The following is a 16,428-nucleotide window of genomic DNA, read 5'->3' on the forward strand; positions in this document are numbered from 1 at the left end:
TGTCCATTTCATTTGATTAATCAAAATCTTAAAGAGATGAAGTTTAAATTTGAAACTGGTTTAGAATCATAATACCTACCTTTAATTATTAGTTTATTGTTGCAATTTGACCTAAATTCAAATTCTAATTGAATTTTTGAGTTTTGATCATGTAACTATTTAAAAAAATCTTATTGATATAGTAATGTTACATATCAAAGTAAATTTTAGCTCATAAGGAATGAGGATTTTTAACCAGAAAACAGATAATCTGTATTTTCAAAAACTGCAGGGTATTCCAAAATAGTACAAAATTGTCCTCATAAAAAGCTGCCATTTTAAAATGAATAATAATAGTCAAATTCTGATACCACTAAATGGTTTTCTGATTATTATAAAGTGACATAGTTTGTGATTTAAAGCTGTAAGATTTGAACATGTGAATGAACCATTAGCACGCTATTTTGTGTTTTGTGGTTGGAATACTGGTGTGCGACAAAGTAAAAACTGTGCGCCAAAGTAAGTAAATTTAGCAATTAACAGCTTTCTGTACTATGAGTGCAAGGAAGCCCACTTTGTCGGGTGACTATAGGAAAAAAATATTACAGATTATTGTAAAATTTGATGCTATATTGGCGTACATTTTTGGATAACATGTTTTAGAAAAATATTAAAAATGTTAAGGAAAAGAAAATTCAAACTTGAAACACACAGATTTTATTTCCAGAAAAAATAAAAGATGCTCTAACAGTTAAAGCCATTTATGTTGACAGAAACACTGTAAAACAACCCTTAAAACATCTACATTACAACTACACATCTAAAACAAAGTGTCAATGAAGATAATAAAATGAGTATTATGAGTATTGAACCTACAGATACTGATGTGTTTTCTAACAGTAACCATATGATGTATACTTTCCGCAACTAAGAATAAACAAATTGTTAATTGATTGTTAAGGCCTGTGTAAACAAGTTCTTTTAGAAATTTCAAATTTTGAAATGTTAAAAATAGTTATTTGTGCAACTAGTGAGAAAAGTGAGCAATTGACTCACTCGAGAGAAATCCTTACTCGAGCCGTAGGCGAGTGAGGAATGGTTTCTCGAGTGAGGCAATTGTACTTTGAACTCGAGTTGCACATTATTCTTTTCCTACAGTTACCATAAAACAAATAAATTGCTGAAGAAACATAACCTATTTTTACACAGAAGTGAACTTTTAATATAACATTTAATGTGAAGTGACAAATACAACAGTACAACAGCTGACCAGCTGATTTACAGCCAGTGCTGCCAACGTATTTCACGCGCATACGTTGCCTGCATGTTGCTCACTATTTCGTGACTTCACGTTGCAAATCTGGAGTGAGACAATGTTAACATTGTCCCACTGATGAGCGAATTGGCCACTTTGCTTCCTCAAATCAGTGGGAGAACATGTACATTGTTAGGTAACTGTAGGAAAAACAATGAAGAGAAGTAATAATTTTTACTGTAGTTCAAATAAATGGATGTCAACCAATAACATTTTAAAAAGCACCCGGAACGTTTCCATCTAATTTGTTGTTTGAAATTTTAAGTAGATACAGAATTCAATTTATAATTATTTTTAATAAATTGTAAAAATCTACTATGAAAAGAAAGTTCAAGGGTAAACTGTATAAAATTGGTAGTGAAATAGGTTTTGAAATATTGTGATTTAATAGTGTTATTTATGTTAATGCATTGTTCAATGCGCCAATCCGCAGTACTATCCTAATAATTGAACCACAGTAAAAATTTTACTAAACAATAAAATATTGTTTATCACTAATAATAAATAAGAATGCTCTTCATAACAGTATAATGCAGTACTTAACACTTAACAGATTTAATAAAAATCGGACAACAAAACATAATTCTACTAACAATTTTTTATAGCAAATAACAAGAAGATACAAGGCTATCAAAGTTCCCTTCTATTACTTAAACATGATTATCGAATGCGCTCGATCAATATCTGCAGGTTCTTTGATATTTTAGGTAGTTCAAACACTACAAGATTACCTCAAAAATATTATGTTTCAAAGTGCCAAAACAAACTATTAGCATCCCCTTCACTGAATTTCTTATGCATTATTACTGTCTCATTATCAGGGGAAAGTAACACGAATGTAATCTAAGTTATGTAAAATGTCTGGTGACCAACTTTTTTTGATATATTGAGGACAATGCTCAGTCTAAACCAAGTGTAAAAACAACATGCTAACCAACATTTTCTCAAAATGCATTATCATTAGTACCAGACAATTTGTGTAAAAACTCTGGAATAAACTATTTTATTTTAACATGTAAAGAAACCAATGTTAAATACTGAAATTGTCTTTCTGAATTGATCAGAAAGTAATGCTGGCATTGAAAAATGATATGTCACAAAACCACTAATGAAAATTATCAATAATAAATTATAAATTTAATCGACCTAAAAAATTACATTACAAATTTTTTTTAATAGTTAAATTGAATAACCAAAGATTAACTATCGCTAGATGAAATAGTATACTATCCACTCAAATAATCCTTTAAATTATTAGATTGAAGAGTGGAGAACAGTACGAGTGAAAATTATAATTATATTTTTTAAAGAAACTCAAATCAAATTTTATTTATAAGACACTGACTTTACAAAAACTACATTGAATACATAGAATCTGTAGCCGTTGCTATATGGTTGTTAAATTTAATACAAATAAATGTGCTGTAAAGATTAATAATTATTTATCAGAGAAACATGGCACATCATAAAACTGCATAAGTCGCACATTTTATCTTTGTTGTTTTCTAGAACAATCCATTATTATATTTATTTATCAATGGATATTGTTGTCCTTGCCAATCAGCAATTGGTTGCTGACAAGGAAAATTTATTTTTATCTTGGCTGAATATTAATGTAATTTATACAATTATTTTATAAAGTAAGATGTCAAAAACAGAGTACTATAGTTCGGCCGCTTAGAAAGCAACCTCCTCTAGCATTGGTTAGCATTAGCACGCAGGTCGCTTTCTAAGCGGCCAAACTATGGTAAAAGATTTTAAAAACTATATTAAAAATAGTTCACAGCAAAAGAAAAAAAATATAATTTAAAAAGTAGTTTTTTACTCAGTCATATTAATAAAATAAAATTTTTATTTTAATCACAATATTAATTTTATAAATATTATGTTTTTTTGGTCTTCAAATAATTTTCAAATCAAAAACAATTATACTTGAGGATAATTTATTTCCTCAAATTATTGATATGCAGGACACATAAACTAAGAAGAAGATAAATAAAGTACAGTATTAGTCTATGTGGTTTCTCCACTGGTCTTTTCTTAAACCACAAATAATATTTAAACTATTGAATAATTTAAGACTGTTGCTTTAAACATTCAACCAAATAGTAATGAGCTATTTATAATAAATATTTATTCTACGTAAACATAGACAAATTAACTTAAGTATCTTTAATTTAATTTAACCTCAGTGGAGAAAATATAAGAAACAAGAGAGTAAAAGTAAACTAAAAAGTAAAATATTGTTTGATTAAAACATGTCAAGAATACACATTTAACATAACAATTTGTCAATGACAAGGCTTATAAAGTCACACTTTGACTTTTAGTTAAATGCCAATATTATGATGACTTTACAGCAATATAAACTGTTACACTTCTTATTGGGGTCGTTCCTTTAGCCCAACTTCAATATATTCACTAAATATTATAATCTCATTCATCAAGGCCCTGACGTAAAACTATGCTGGAAATTCTCAACTCCAAACTATCTCCCTTAACATCAAAAATGTCTGTAAATACACTAGTCTCTTCAGAAAACAAAAAACACAACTTTTAATCAAACAGTCAACATGTAAAAACATGATAATTGTAAGTATCGATGTTGGTGATACCCTAAAACCCATCAGTTTGAGGGAAAATTTAACATGCAGGAACAATTGACTAGAAACTGGTGTATTTGAAATCACTCAATTGGTTCTAGTGTGAACCTAACGTATAGAAAGATGAATTTATTATCTAGTCCACCTGACCAAATATATTTGACCTTCAATTGATTTTTAAATGCAAACAGAACCACTTGTAACAAGAAACAAAATAAAAATAAATTTTTGTAGAAAAATCTACGCTGTGATTTTTAAACTGTCTTCAAATTTTCTCACAATATATAGCTAAAACAGTAAACCCTTGTTAATCCAGACAGTAGTTTATAGGGATTTCATTGATTTCAAGTTTAAGAGTCCTTGGAGGCTAGTGGCCATCTTAGATGATTTTAAACCGCTGCTGAAGAGTTATTTATCGTCCAAAAATAGATTTCCAAACAACTAAGAGATTATAATTTAAATATCTAGTAAACTGTGAGATTAGATCCATGTAGTTTTGAATGTTCCCCAAGGGAGTCTATGGAAGCTAACGGCCATCTTGGATTTGGTCGTCGTTAGAGCAATGTTAATTTTTAATTTTAAACAGCCGCTGAAAAGTCATTTACCATCTCAAAATATTTTTTCAAACACCTGAGTGATTGTAATTTAAATATCTAGTAAACTGTGGGATTAGAAATTTTCTTTGTAGCCTAGTTTTTAAATTGCATTACGAGAAAACGTCTAGGCTCCAAGGACTCTTAAGAACATGCTTCTCTAAATTAGTCTGGATTAATGAGAGGTTATTTGTTTTTTGTACTTAATGAAGCCACCTTCGATGGTTAATTTTTTACCAACATATCTTTGTTATTATTACTAAAATATAGAATCGGTACTATTATTAGAAAAAAATAGTGAATAACTCCAAAACTGTCATATTTGTAAAAGTTAACGAAAACTATCAAATATTTACTATGATAGCTTAAAAATTAATTTTTAAATCTTTTTTTGTTTGAAAAAGGTTTGTCACACAGTTACTAAACTACTATCCTTATTCATTTAAGATCAAATCACTTATCTGAAGTAATCACTTAGGTATCTGATATGGGATAGGTAAGAAGAATAAACAGCCTATTTAGAGCTCAAGAATGTGACAGTAAAAACTGTTTTCAGAAATCAAATAAGTCAAATTTCTAAAAAACCTGATTCACTTCATAAAAGTGCATTTAGTTGTATGAACTAAACAATGCAGAACCACGATTACAAGCCAAAATCTAAGGTTAATCTGAGTTTGGAAGAGAAAAAGTTTAGTTGAACCTGTATTTTTAATATAAATATAAGTAAAGAGGTTAAAACTATTTAGGCCAGAAAGCATGCTGTTTTATTAAAATCAGTACTAATTAATTACTGTGGAAACTGTTTATTAAACTACTAACAAATGTAGCATTTTGCAAGAGTAGCCACTGGGTCAGAAGTAGTACCTAAACTGTAATTACTAATAAGGGATTTTCAGTTAAGTATTTGGCAACTTTTGTGCATCAGCGGATATTAAAAATGTAGGTAACTCTATTCTTGTAGGTTGTCTTAGTTAAAGAACAAAAAAAGAGGTGTGCCTGACAGACATCAAAGTGACGTAATTGTAGTTTTAAATATTTATTTTTTCAAGAGATCAGTTGAAAACTGCAATCATGTCACTTCTGTCTAGCCCAGCTCACTTTATGATCCAAACCTTAGACAGTAAACCATACGTAATACAGTGAGAAATAAGCTGCTTAGTAAAAGATTCTAGGATCAACTTTAAACAGATCTGACTAAAACCCTTACTAAACATAGTTGACGTAATTCAAAAATATTAAAATTTATTTTATCTTGCTTGCATTATAAATTAAATATGTCATTAATACCTAGTTTCTGAACATAAGGTTCAAGATTTCTTGAAGAGTCAATGTTCCTCTGCATGTGTAGCTCAAGGTCAGACAGGCTTCTGTGCTGATAGAAAACTCAACTATTTCACAGACATTTACAACAAAAATTTAAAACCTACAAACACAAAACAAATTTACAATTTCATACATCAGGGCCGAACGTTCATTTCCAAGTCTACTTTGATAGAGAGGTAGACCATTCTTATTCTTCAAAAATCAACAAGGAATCGTTACATCAAGGCCGGTCCCTGTATGGTCGGGATCCGGGGCAAAACAACGATATCAATATTGAAGTGGAAAGTAAAACGACGTATCCAATAGAAGGGGAGGTACGGGGTCTTCCCCACCGGCGAGAGGGACTCGGGCGTTCCGCTTCCTCTCTATCTTTCTTTACCCTTACGGGAGTTTGTTGAATATCCTCACAGGATGGCAATGGTGTTGCTGCTTCAAACCCATGGAGTCCAGCCTTCGTACAGAAGTGCAAGATTGTCAAGACTCGTCGCCTCGTTGATAGCCCAATCAACCTTCAAACATATAACAAACTATTGTACTACTTGAGCTTCTTCAACTTAATGTACTCTCTTATTTTCAAATGAATTATTAACTTTAAAACTTTTCAGTAGTTGGCATGTAAAAGGATGTTTAAAAGATAACTTGTAACAACTTAACACAACACTTTGAATGTTCTCCACAGATATTATTTATGCATAAATTTAGCTTTAAACCTTTACTAATTTACTGACCTGTTCTTGCACAGTGTGTTTGTGTGCAGGGTCTGGATCTTTGCCCTCAAGTTTCCAACATACCCGGCGCCACACACTCACTGCGTATGCATTCCTTTCTTGTACAGCTGCAACAAGAAAACATTTATGAAGACCAATTACATTGAATGGAACAATCAATTAAGATATCGCCTGATGCTAGGTCAGAACTTTCATTATTTCTTTAAATGTTTGGCATAGGCCTATTTATTTTACCTGAAAAACAAAAAATAATTTTGTTTATTTTATACTCAGCTATTAAAATGTCAATAAAACACACACTTATTACCTTTCCTGTAGCAGCAAACCTCCTATGTTATTTTAATAGGGAAATCTGCCATTTTTAAGGAAATATTTTAGTGAAAGTACAATAAAGCAAATGGGAATCCGCTTAGTCCACAGGATTGCTGCAACAAGGTTATTCTAAAATTTCAGTTGGAAGCCTTTGTACCAGTCATTACGTAGATTATTTAAATGAAGAAAAACATGTAAGAAAGTAAAGCTGTAGCAAATAAGTGCTCAAATATTCACTAAAATGTTCTTGAGTCACTTTATTATCAATCTTGCCTACACTGACTATTAAGCTCTTGATATATGGTCCTGGATGGAGAAACTGGTCGTAGCCAGTATCAAAGTCACAAAACATATCTTAATCTGTTCTACACTCAAATTTGGGTTGAAATACCCCCACCTGTGTCCCCATCCCAATATTGAGTTGATTTATCAACAATCACTGTGTGGTAGATTAGTTTACCTTTGCCAGTTTGTGGATCTCTCCTTGGTGACACACACACACTGTCTTGTCTCACCAAAGGAGGTCGTTTGTTGCTGCTCTTACTTTCCCCCTCCCTCTCCTTTCCCAGCCTTAGCATCTCCTCGTATATACCAGCTATAACATAAACAATACAAACACCATATAACACTGAATTATATACAAACAATTGTAACGTGATTCAAAAAATATAATACCTAAACACCATTTTATGACCAAATATCTACCAATGACACCGACGTGACTAAAAATGAGTATTTTTGTTAACGGCCATGACAGCTAGACCAGCACACAGATAGCTGGTTAGCTGAGTTTAGTTTAATATGTTAATTTGCCGCTAGGAGTGTGTGAGTCTAAACCGAGCCAAGCTTATTTTTACAACCCCCACTAACGAATGAGAATTTCCACTACAAATCCTACATGCCAATTGAAGAATTTCACAGGGTTAGCAATAATAGTTAATCCTATCACCCCCTATACTTTCTTCATTTTCAATTAACTCAAATACAAGTTTTACTACAATTTTCATCCGAAATTTGATTTTGAAATGCCCAAATTTTATTCATTAGATCTCGTCGACATTATCCTTGACCCACCAGTTCCTGCCTGCCAGTGACTAGCAGTGACTATCATTTAGTTTGGGGTCTCTTCAAAATTGAACTGAACCAATTACTGAACTGGAAACTGAACCGTTCAATTTACTCAATCAAGTTTGCAGGATTTCCTGTGACAGGACACTTACGTGTTTCTTCCTGGATGACAGCGATCTCCTGCAGCAAGTGTTGAGCTTTCTCATGAGTGAACTCCTCCATGGTGATGATGGTTTTGATGAGAGTTGTGAGACGTTCTGTGTAGGCTCTGTACCGTGTGAGATACTCTGCGACTCCCGGCTCCTCAAACTACCACAAACAGTCATCAGACATAAATAAATACCAGTTCCAAGTATTTGGAAAAAATTAACACAAGTTAAACAATTTTTTCCCAAACATAATAACCTTTTACAGTGAGTAATCAGGAAACAACTGCTACAGAATTAATTTATTAGTCAGTAGACACTTGTTAATTTAGCATTGTTGTGACTTCAGTATTGTCCGATTGATTATAGTACTGTTTAGGCTACATGTACCTGTTATTACAAGGAGTCAAAAGATCTATTTAAACGTTTCACTCAAATTTTCATAGCGATAGTCAGTTTTTATGTAAAAAACAAAACTGCTATATATATATATATATTTTAAAAGTGTAATTCATGAACTGACACTGTGAACACGGAAAGAGCACTTGGCACTTGTTAAAAGTATTTATTTGTTGGTTTTACTAAGTAGGCTTGACCCCAGTGAAGATGAATCTCTACTGAAGATTCATGGAAAGCTTATTTAGAGTAAAAATAACCCTAACACATGCTAGATAATTGAATGTGCCAGTTTATCAGATTTAACTACTGTGGGTTTTCACTCATTGCGTTCAACTGAATGATGTTGTTGAGTGGTGATTTACCTTGACCATAGTCTTGAGCAGTGAGCGCACGTCACCCATTATGCGGAACTGAGTGCTCAGCAGCGAGCGCACCGTGATGGCCTTGCTCTTGATGGCATCACAAGCCGCAAACAGGTCTATCTTGTGCGGCTCTATTTGCTTCATCAGTGATTTTACCGAGTCTGTAAATAGATACAAATTAAACATTAGCGGTTATTACTTGCACTGAAATCATGTTTTACAAGCTCACCAAAAAAATCTGAATATGAAAAAACAACATTTAACAACCAAGAACAAACTAACATTAGTACGGCTGGTACTTAGTAGCCAAATTGGTCAGAAAAACATCCATTGACTAAACAGTACAATATTTTGTTATCTGACAAAGTGGCTAAAGAGACTAGGTAAGTTTGCATGAAAATATTAAAAATCCATCAAAAGGCATTTATTTTTTTTCCTGTGTTCTTTTAAAAGAAAGTACACTTAGTTAAAAAAAAGAAATGTCATTTATGAGTTAACATAGCAAATAAATAACACGTATAGAAAATGTTCTCAAAATGAAAATACCAACCAGATATAAGTGATTCAGCTTTGGCAATCCAGGTCCAGTCTATCTGAGTGTCTGGTGGACACAGTTTGACCAGACTCTCCTCTACAGGTGACAGTTGTGTGTTGAGACTCTGGTACAACAGACAACTCTGCTTCGAGGCGTCCACCAGCTGTAACAACAAATCACACTTAGCGTCAAATACCTTGGTATCCAGGCCCAATCTATGAGGGCATAGCAACTATGTGCATTGGGTTTATTTGAGAGTTAGTTGGTCTAGTGTACCGATTCCAGACTAGTGTACCGATTCCAGAATAGAAATTAGAATAATACTACTTTTGGTAAGTTTTTTACCATCATAACCTACGACGCTTGCTCAAGCCCAGTGTCGTATTTTATATAACTTCTAGGCCTAGCAGTATCATCACCAAGATAGAATCCATTGCTGATTGACAGGATTTTAACCCAGGACCTCAGTGACCAAAAGTCCCACACTCTACAACTAGACCAGCTCCCTACCAGCTTTTTTGGTACTACCTACACTAAGTAACTGGTCAAATACTACTTGGGAGTATTTGGAAATAAACTTAAAAAACATTGGATTATACACAGTGACATGCCTGTATGAACGCAGCATCGCTGTTGATTGCATCGGTCGTGTGAGTTCTAAGGGCTTCGTAGTGTAACACAGAGTTGCATATTCCTGCCACCAGGTTCGCTAGTCTCTGTTCCATCAGCAGCTGCTCGTTGTTGTTGTTCACTGCCGTCTCAAAAGCGCACATCACCTGTGTAAACATACACTATGTTACACAACATATTATGCTTCTACACACACTGCTGTAACAGTAAATGATTGAGTCTACAAACATAAGTATGATAACTAGTGTTTTGCTGCACTCAAGTATAACTTTTCATATATCCCACTGCCCTGATAGAAGGTGTCCAATTGTTGAGAGAATGAATTTGGCAATGCTGTATGAACAGGCTGAAAATGTTATAAAACAATAACTTGTGCCGCCTTACAGAAGGCTGTTGCTTAATGCGACTTGACCCAGAAACAGCTAATAAGGTGCAGGAGTGTGGGGTCTAGGGTAGATAGGGCCCTGTCAGAGAAGCTAGAGTCCAAGATTTGGCCCCGAGTTTAAGTAACACAATCTCATGGCTCCTTTTTATTGGGATTTAAATGATTTTTCCATATTAGGTGATTTATTTTAACAACAACTATACACATTTATTTCAGGCTAATTACACGTTACTATATTTTTGGATTTGCATACTTTTTGTACTACATAGCAATAAAAGTTTGCAGTAACAAAAACTGCCTTTTTTAAGTATGGAATTGTAGCTTTTTTAATTTATCAGAATCAAGTGTCATAGCTTTAAAAAAGTAATTAGTTCATAGAAATAAGCAACTAAGAAAAAACACATTTCAAAACAATCTTGCTCTCTTTTTTTTAAATCCCCATTTGCAATTTTTGAACAAACGTCAGCAACACCCAACGTTTTCTTCTGTTAACACCAACATACATAATGTAGTGCAAGATAGTTACCTCAGCAAGGGCTGGGTTTGCGCCGGCCGCCCACTTGAGTCGTTGCTCGGCGCTCGCCACCAGAGTAGTCTGCTGCTCAAGAGCCTCCACCAGTCGAGGATGAGTGGCCAGCAGCCCGGCGCACATCTTGCGCAGCTCTAACATTAGCGCCTGCCGGTCTACACACACATACACATACATTAGTCGATAAGCAATACAATCAAATTACTATTCATTCAGTATTCATACAAATAGCTTGGTGAAGATTCAGCACTTTATATTTAGAAAGGGAAAGAGTTTGGCTAGCCTACCTTAGGTAGTTTCAGAGTCCAGAAGTTAAACACAATTAAAGGTCACGTTTCATAACACTGATATTTTGTCCAAGTATACGAGTTCTTTAGAGAGTACAGTAATTAATTTTATCTGACATTCCTCTTTCATCTACTGAAGTCCTGCCTCCGAACCTAATTACTGTTAGTTGTGTGATCTAATCTAATCTGCCCCTGAACCATAATGTTCTCCGATAAAAATCAAACTCCCCAACCAGCCACTCACATTGTTTTAAATAATTTAAGTTAAGTTACTACTCATTCTGGAATCAGGATTGCACGGACTGTTATCTGTTTGTATTCAACAAACTGATGATGAGCTTAGATTTGTACAAATACAAAAAAAATAGCGATAAATTATTACAGTTTTATTGGAAATTTACATCAAGTACTCTCGTTATATTTATTTACTAATTTATAAACTTATTCAGCTTGAATTTTATTTATTGAAAAACATTAGGCTAGTGAAGGTGATAAACAAAATCTTTTAAATACAGATTTATCGTATTAGGCAGGCTATGCTACTTTCAAGTGGCTAATTCCACTTTACCTACGGTGATAGATCTACTCACTCAATGCTGGAGGAGGGGGTGCCACCTGTGCCGCAGCCAGTAGGTCCTCGTGTAGCCAGCAGTGCGCAGTCAGCTGGTTCTGTGTACGTAGCACAGCCGCCTCAGCCCGCGCCAGGTCCTGCGTGCGCCGGACACCAGCCAGAGCCGCCCTGACACTGGTCTCCGCACCCTGCACTGCGCCACTCGCCTGACTCAGCGATGTTGATGATACCTCTCCTAGACAATATCAGCGATTGTGGTTATACAAGCCTTTTTTGTAAACTATAGTATCTTTAATACATAAAATATCACAGCATAAAAAAATAATGGAAAAAATAAAATGTTGATGGTAGAGTACTCTGTGAGTGGTTCAATTCAACTATGTACTATTTAAAAAATAAAAAAATAGCAGCAGCTGGTTAGTATCAAATCAAATCAAATCAAAATATCCTTTATTCATTTAAGTACAATTGTACAGGAATAGAGTCAGATCTTACAAAATAAAATGTTTTACATTTAAGAACTAATAATAAGACAGAATATTTATTTTATTTGTTCTCCCAAAACTCTTCAAGAGAATAAGGGGCAATTTTAATCAAATACTGTTTCAGACAATTTTTAAACTGTTTTGTATCATTTTCAGTTAGAAGTATTTTTGGAAGATGGGACATAAATTTATTTCCTGTGAATTTTGTTTTCTTTTTATAAAATTCTAGATTGTGTCTATCAATTTGAGATTGAGAACGAGTGTTATAATTATGACTAATTTTGTTTGATACCTGAGTTTTTGTAATATTTTTTGCATAAATAATAGTTTCCAAGATATATAGTCCATGAACAGTTAGTATTCCAAGATCGGTAAAAATATGTTTTACCGAATCTTTCCTTTTCAAATTAAACATTGCCCTAATTGCCCTTTTCTGGTACGATAAAATCTGTTTTAAGTTTTTTGATGTAGTTGCTCCATACTGATTCCATAAGCTAAATGAGAATGAACTAAGGCATAATATATTGATATTAATGTTTTTAAGCTGCAAACTTTATACATTTGTCTTAAAGCAGATACTCCTGACGACATTTTTTTGATAACATGATCAACATGTTTGTCCCAGGCTAGATTTTTATCAATTATTAAACCAAGAAATTTTGTATGTTCTACCTGTTGTAATTTATAATCTTCTAAGATTATGTCTGGATTTAATTTGTTTTTGTTTTGTTTTGTAGAAAATGATACAAAATTAGATTTTTCAGGGTTTAAAAGAAGGTTTTTGCTATCTAAGAATTTTTTTATGATGGAGAGACTGACCAATGATGATGCCTCAATACTTTCTTTTGAATTTCCACAAATGGTAATATTAGTATCGTCAGCATACAAACAGGCCGCCCCGCCCACAGGCATCAAGTCCGGCAGACCCCTCAAGTATATTAGGAACAAGAGGGGCCCCAACACTGACCCCTGCGGAACTCCATGGCGGACCCTCTGCATCTGTGAATTAAACTTTTGGATGTAATTATATTTACTTGAGAAATCTGATTTATAATGTTCTATCTCAACATATTGTTGCCTAAGAAATAGGTAGGATCTAAACCAATTTAATTCTTTGTCATGAATACCTAATTTTGATAAAGTGTCGATAAGATTTTCATGCGATACACTATCAAATGCCCTTGTTAAATCAAGAAAAATGCCAATTACTTTTTCTCTCTTATCCACTGCATTTATTATACTTTCAATAAATTCAATAACTGCAGTGACTGTCGATTTGCCTGCTTGAAATCCATGTTGTTCTGAATCCATTAAGTTATGTTCATTTAAAAAATCCATCAATTGTATAAAAACAACTTTTTCTAAGATTTTTGAAAAAACTGGAAGAAGTGAAATTGGTCGGTAACAGGAAACATCGTTTGGTTCCCCTTTTTTGAAAACTGGAATAATTTTGGCTATTTTGAGTTTATTAGGAAAAATGCCTGAAATGAGAGAAGAATTTACTATATGTAAAAGAGGTTTTAAAATAGCAGGAAGAAATTTTTTAACAGTAATAATTGAAACATCATCATAGCCAGTAGAATATTTGTTTTCAAAAGATAATATTAATTTTTCAAGATCTTTCTCATCAATTTGCTTGAATTTGAATTTATTAATGGAAATTAAATGCTGAGAATGCACCACACTATCTTTTCCTTGAAGAATCTTAGGAAGACCAGAATTATCAACCACAGACACAAAGAAATCATTGAAACTATTACTGACCTGGAGAGGGTCAGTAATAAATATACCATCTCTCAAAATATCAATGTTACATTTTGAAATCTTTTTGTTGTTTACCTCTGAGTTAATTAATTTCCAAGTTTGTTTTGCTTTATTCTTTGCATTATTTACTTTTCTATCAAAAAACATTTTTTTTCCTTGTCAATGCATTGCTTTAGTTCAGCTTTCAACTTTTTAATGGTTACCTTAAGACTTTCATTCTTACTTAATCTAAATAAAATTTCTAATTCTTTAATCTGTCTTTTTTTGTATATTATTTCTTCAGTAATCCAATTACTTTTTTTGAAACAATTTATCGCTGTTAAAGTTTTAGGGAAAAATACATTAAAATAATGATTAAATATACTATAAAAAACATCATATTTCTTATCTATAGGCGCCTGATAGACTTCTAACCAAGTTTCTGTCAATAACTCTTTCTCAAAAAAATCATAATTATTTGTTGAAAATTTCCTTATTAGTTTTTTTGTTATTTTTTTACTGTTTTTGTTTGAGCATGAAACTTCAAAGAGTTGAGCATCATGGTCCGAAATACAAGTTACAATACCTGTAATTTTACAATCTCTATTCTCTATATTACTTATAATGTTATCAATAGCACTCTGTGAATTTAAATTTACATCTATCCTTGTTGGAAAATTTACCCAGTATGACAAATTATATATCTTTAAGATATTAACAAAATCTTTGTATGTTCTATCTTTATTTAACACATTTATGTTAAAATCCCCTGCTAAAATTATATTTGAAAAACGTTTACTTAAAATACTACATAAACTTTCAAATTTATTCAGAAAATTTTTAATCAAACATTTTTTGGGAGACCTATATATACAAGCTATTACACAATTTAAATCAGCGAAAGAGACCTCAGCAAGACAACACTCAAATTCTTTCTCTTCTAATAGAGATTCAACAGCAGGTATTAGGATTTTTTTACTTTTAATGTTATCTTTTATCATGATCATTACTCCACCTCCCACTTTTATAGATCTAGCAAAATATGAACATACTTTGTAATCTGGAATACTAAAAACTGATATTTCTGGTTCTGTCATTTTGTGTTCAGATATTGCCAAAACAGTAGGTTGGATTTCTGTGAGATTAATTTAAGATGTCTAATCTGGATGATAGGTGCTGCACATTTTGATGAAATAACAGTAGATTTGAAAAACTTTTAGCTATTTTTGGTCTGTCTGATGACTTACTTGAGAGTTTAAAAGGGATTTTTCTAGTAGGTCTGTTATTGTAGTTATCTAGTGGTCTAAAAAAACATTACTATTTACAAGCTGTGGGATTTCAACATTAGTATTTACAAGGCTTACATCTAAATCAATACTACTATCACTAGACTCTGTGTTACCAATGATCTGGACTACACTCTCACTATTGCTCTGCTTTTTTTCACACACTTTCACTATTTCACTATAGGCAAGATGACCAGGAACTACAGTGGACTGCAAACATGATTGGTCATCAGATGTGAGGTCAACTACAACTGTTACAGTTGGCTGGTGGTGGGTAGTGCCAGGTGCAGGTTGTGGGTTGGTTGGAGCAGGTCCTGGTTGAGCATTAGGTGTTGTAGGAGACTCCTCAGCAGCTGAAGTCAGGGGCAAGTGTGAAGATGAAATTATTAGGTCTCGGAGACACTGTACAAAAACTGGGTGTGTCAGTCCATTACGTAAATTTCCTGTTGAGGTTTCATCAAATGTGACAATTAAGATGGATGCACCAGTTCTGCTGCAGAATTTTTTAAGATTAGCAATAAAGTGATGAGGAGGTATGCGATCCCGCACACATCCCATAGGAGAACAAATTAATTTCTTGAAGTTTTTGTTTTTGAAATCTTGTTCTAACTGTTTGAAGGCTTGGTTGTAGTTATTAAGATAGTTGCTGTAGTTCCCTGAGTTAAGAAAATATTTAGGTTTCGTTACCAATCCATAAATTGCTGCGCCATTTTTAGTTTTCTGAAATGTTAGATCTTTTGCACAGAAATCTTTTTCACATGGTTTTCCAAATTTAGTTTTGAAGACTTTGGCTACTCCTTGACTCATTTGCTTTCCATCACTGAAATCAGCAGATATGCAGTGTGCAAAGGCTACCTGTGGGTCATGACAAAATTTATTAATTACATCGCTCATATGTGCATCGGTTAGTTGAATATCCTTTTTAGTAGTAATTAGTTTGTTTCGGGCCCAGGTTGTTACTTCATCAATGATGATTCCAGCCAATTTCTCCTTTCCTCGACTGCTAAAGTGAAGACCATGTCTTGTAAAGTCGCAACGCTCAAGCTGGGTTAGATTAATCAAATAAACATTATCCATCCTCTGTGTTAGTTCCTCGATGTAATGATTCACGGTGTATAGATCAACATTTATAGGATGCATTAGGGGCTT

At 33.2% G+C, this 16,428-nt stretch overlaps 1 protein-coding gene across 1 annotated transcript in view; it reads right to left on the reverse strand.

Moving 5' to 3' along the window:
- Positions 1 to 680: 680 nt before the first annotated feature.
- LOC129003981 (serine/threonine-protein kinase SMG1) overlaps positions 681 to 16,428 on the reverse strand; it is an 89,634-nt gene continuing 73,886 nt past the window's right edge. Inside the window, exons 52-60 of the mRNA XM_054432344.1 lie at positions 11,785 to 12,000; positions 10,905 to 11,062; positions 9,975 to 10,139; positions 9,379 to 9,526; positions 8,829 to 8,989; positions 8,074 to 8,230; positions 7,314 to 7,448; positions 6,542 to 6,648; positions 681 to 6,322 (exon numbers count right to left, since the gene is read on the reverse strand). Coding sequence (XP_054288319.1) covers positions 6,245 to 6,322; positions 6,542 to 6,648; positions 7,314 to 7,448; positions 8,074 to 8,230; positions 8,829 to 8,989; positions 9,379 to 9,526; positions 9,975 to 10,139; positions 10,905 to 11,062; positions 11,785 to 12,000 — 1,325 coding nt within the window. The 3' untranslated portion in view covers positions 681 to 6,244. The remainder of the gene's footprint in view (positions 6,323 to 6,541; positions 6,649 to 7,313; positions 7,449 to 8,073; positions 8,231 to 8,828; positions 8,990 to 9,378; positions 9,527 to 9,974; positions 10,140 to 10,904; positions 11,063 to 11,784; positions 12,001 to 16,428) is intronic.

The sequence above is a fragment of the Macrosteles quadrilineatus genome, unplaced genomic scaffold, assembly GCF_028750875.1.
Source record: "Macrosteles quadrilineatus isolate MER2022 unplaced genomic scaffold, UCM_ALF_1.0 Scaffold_9__3_contigs__length_116548681, whole genome shotgun sequence".
Classification (NCBI taxonomy): Eukaryota; Metazoa; Arthropoda; class Insecta; order Hemiptera; family Cicadellidae; genus Macrosteles; species Macrosteles quadrilineatus.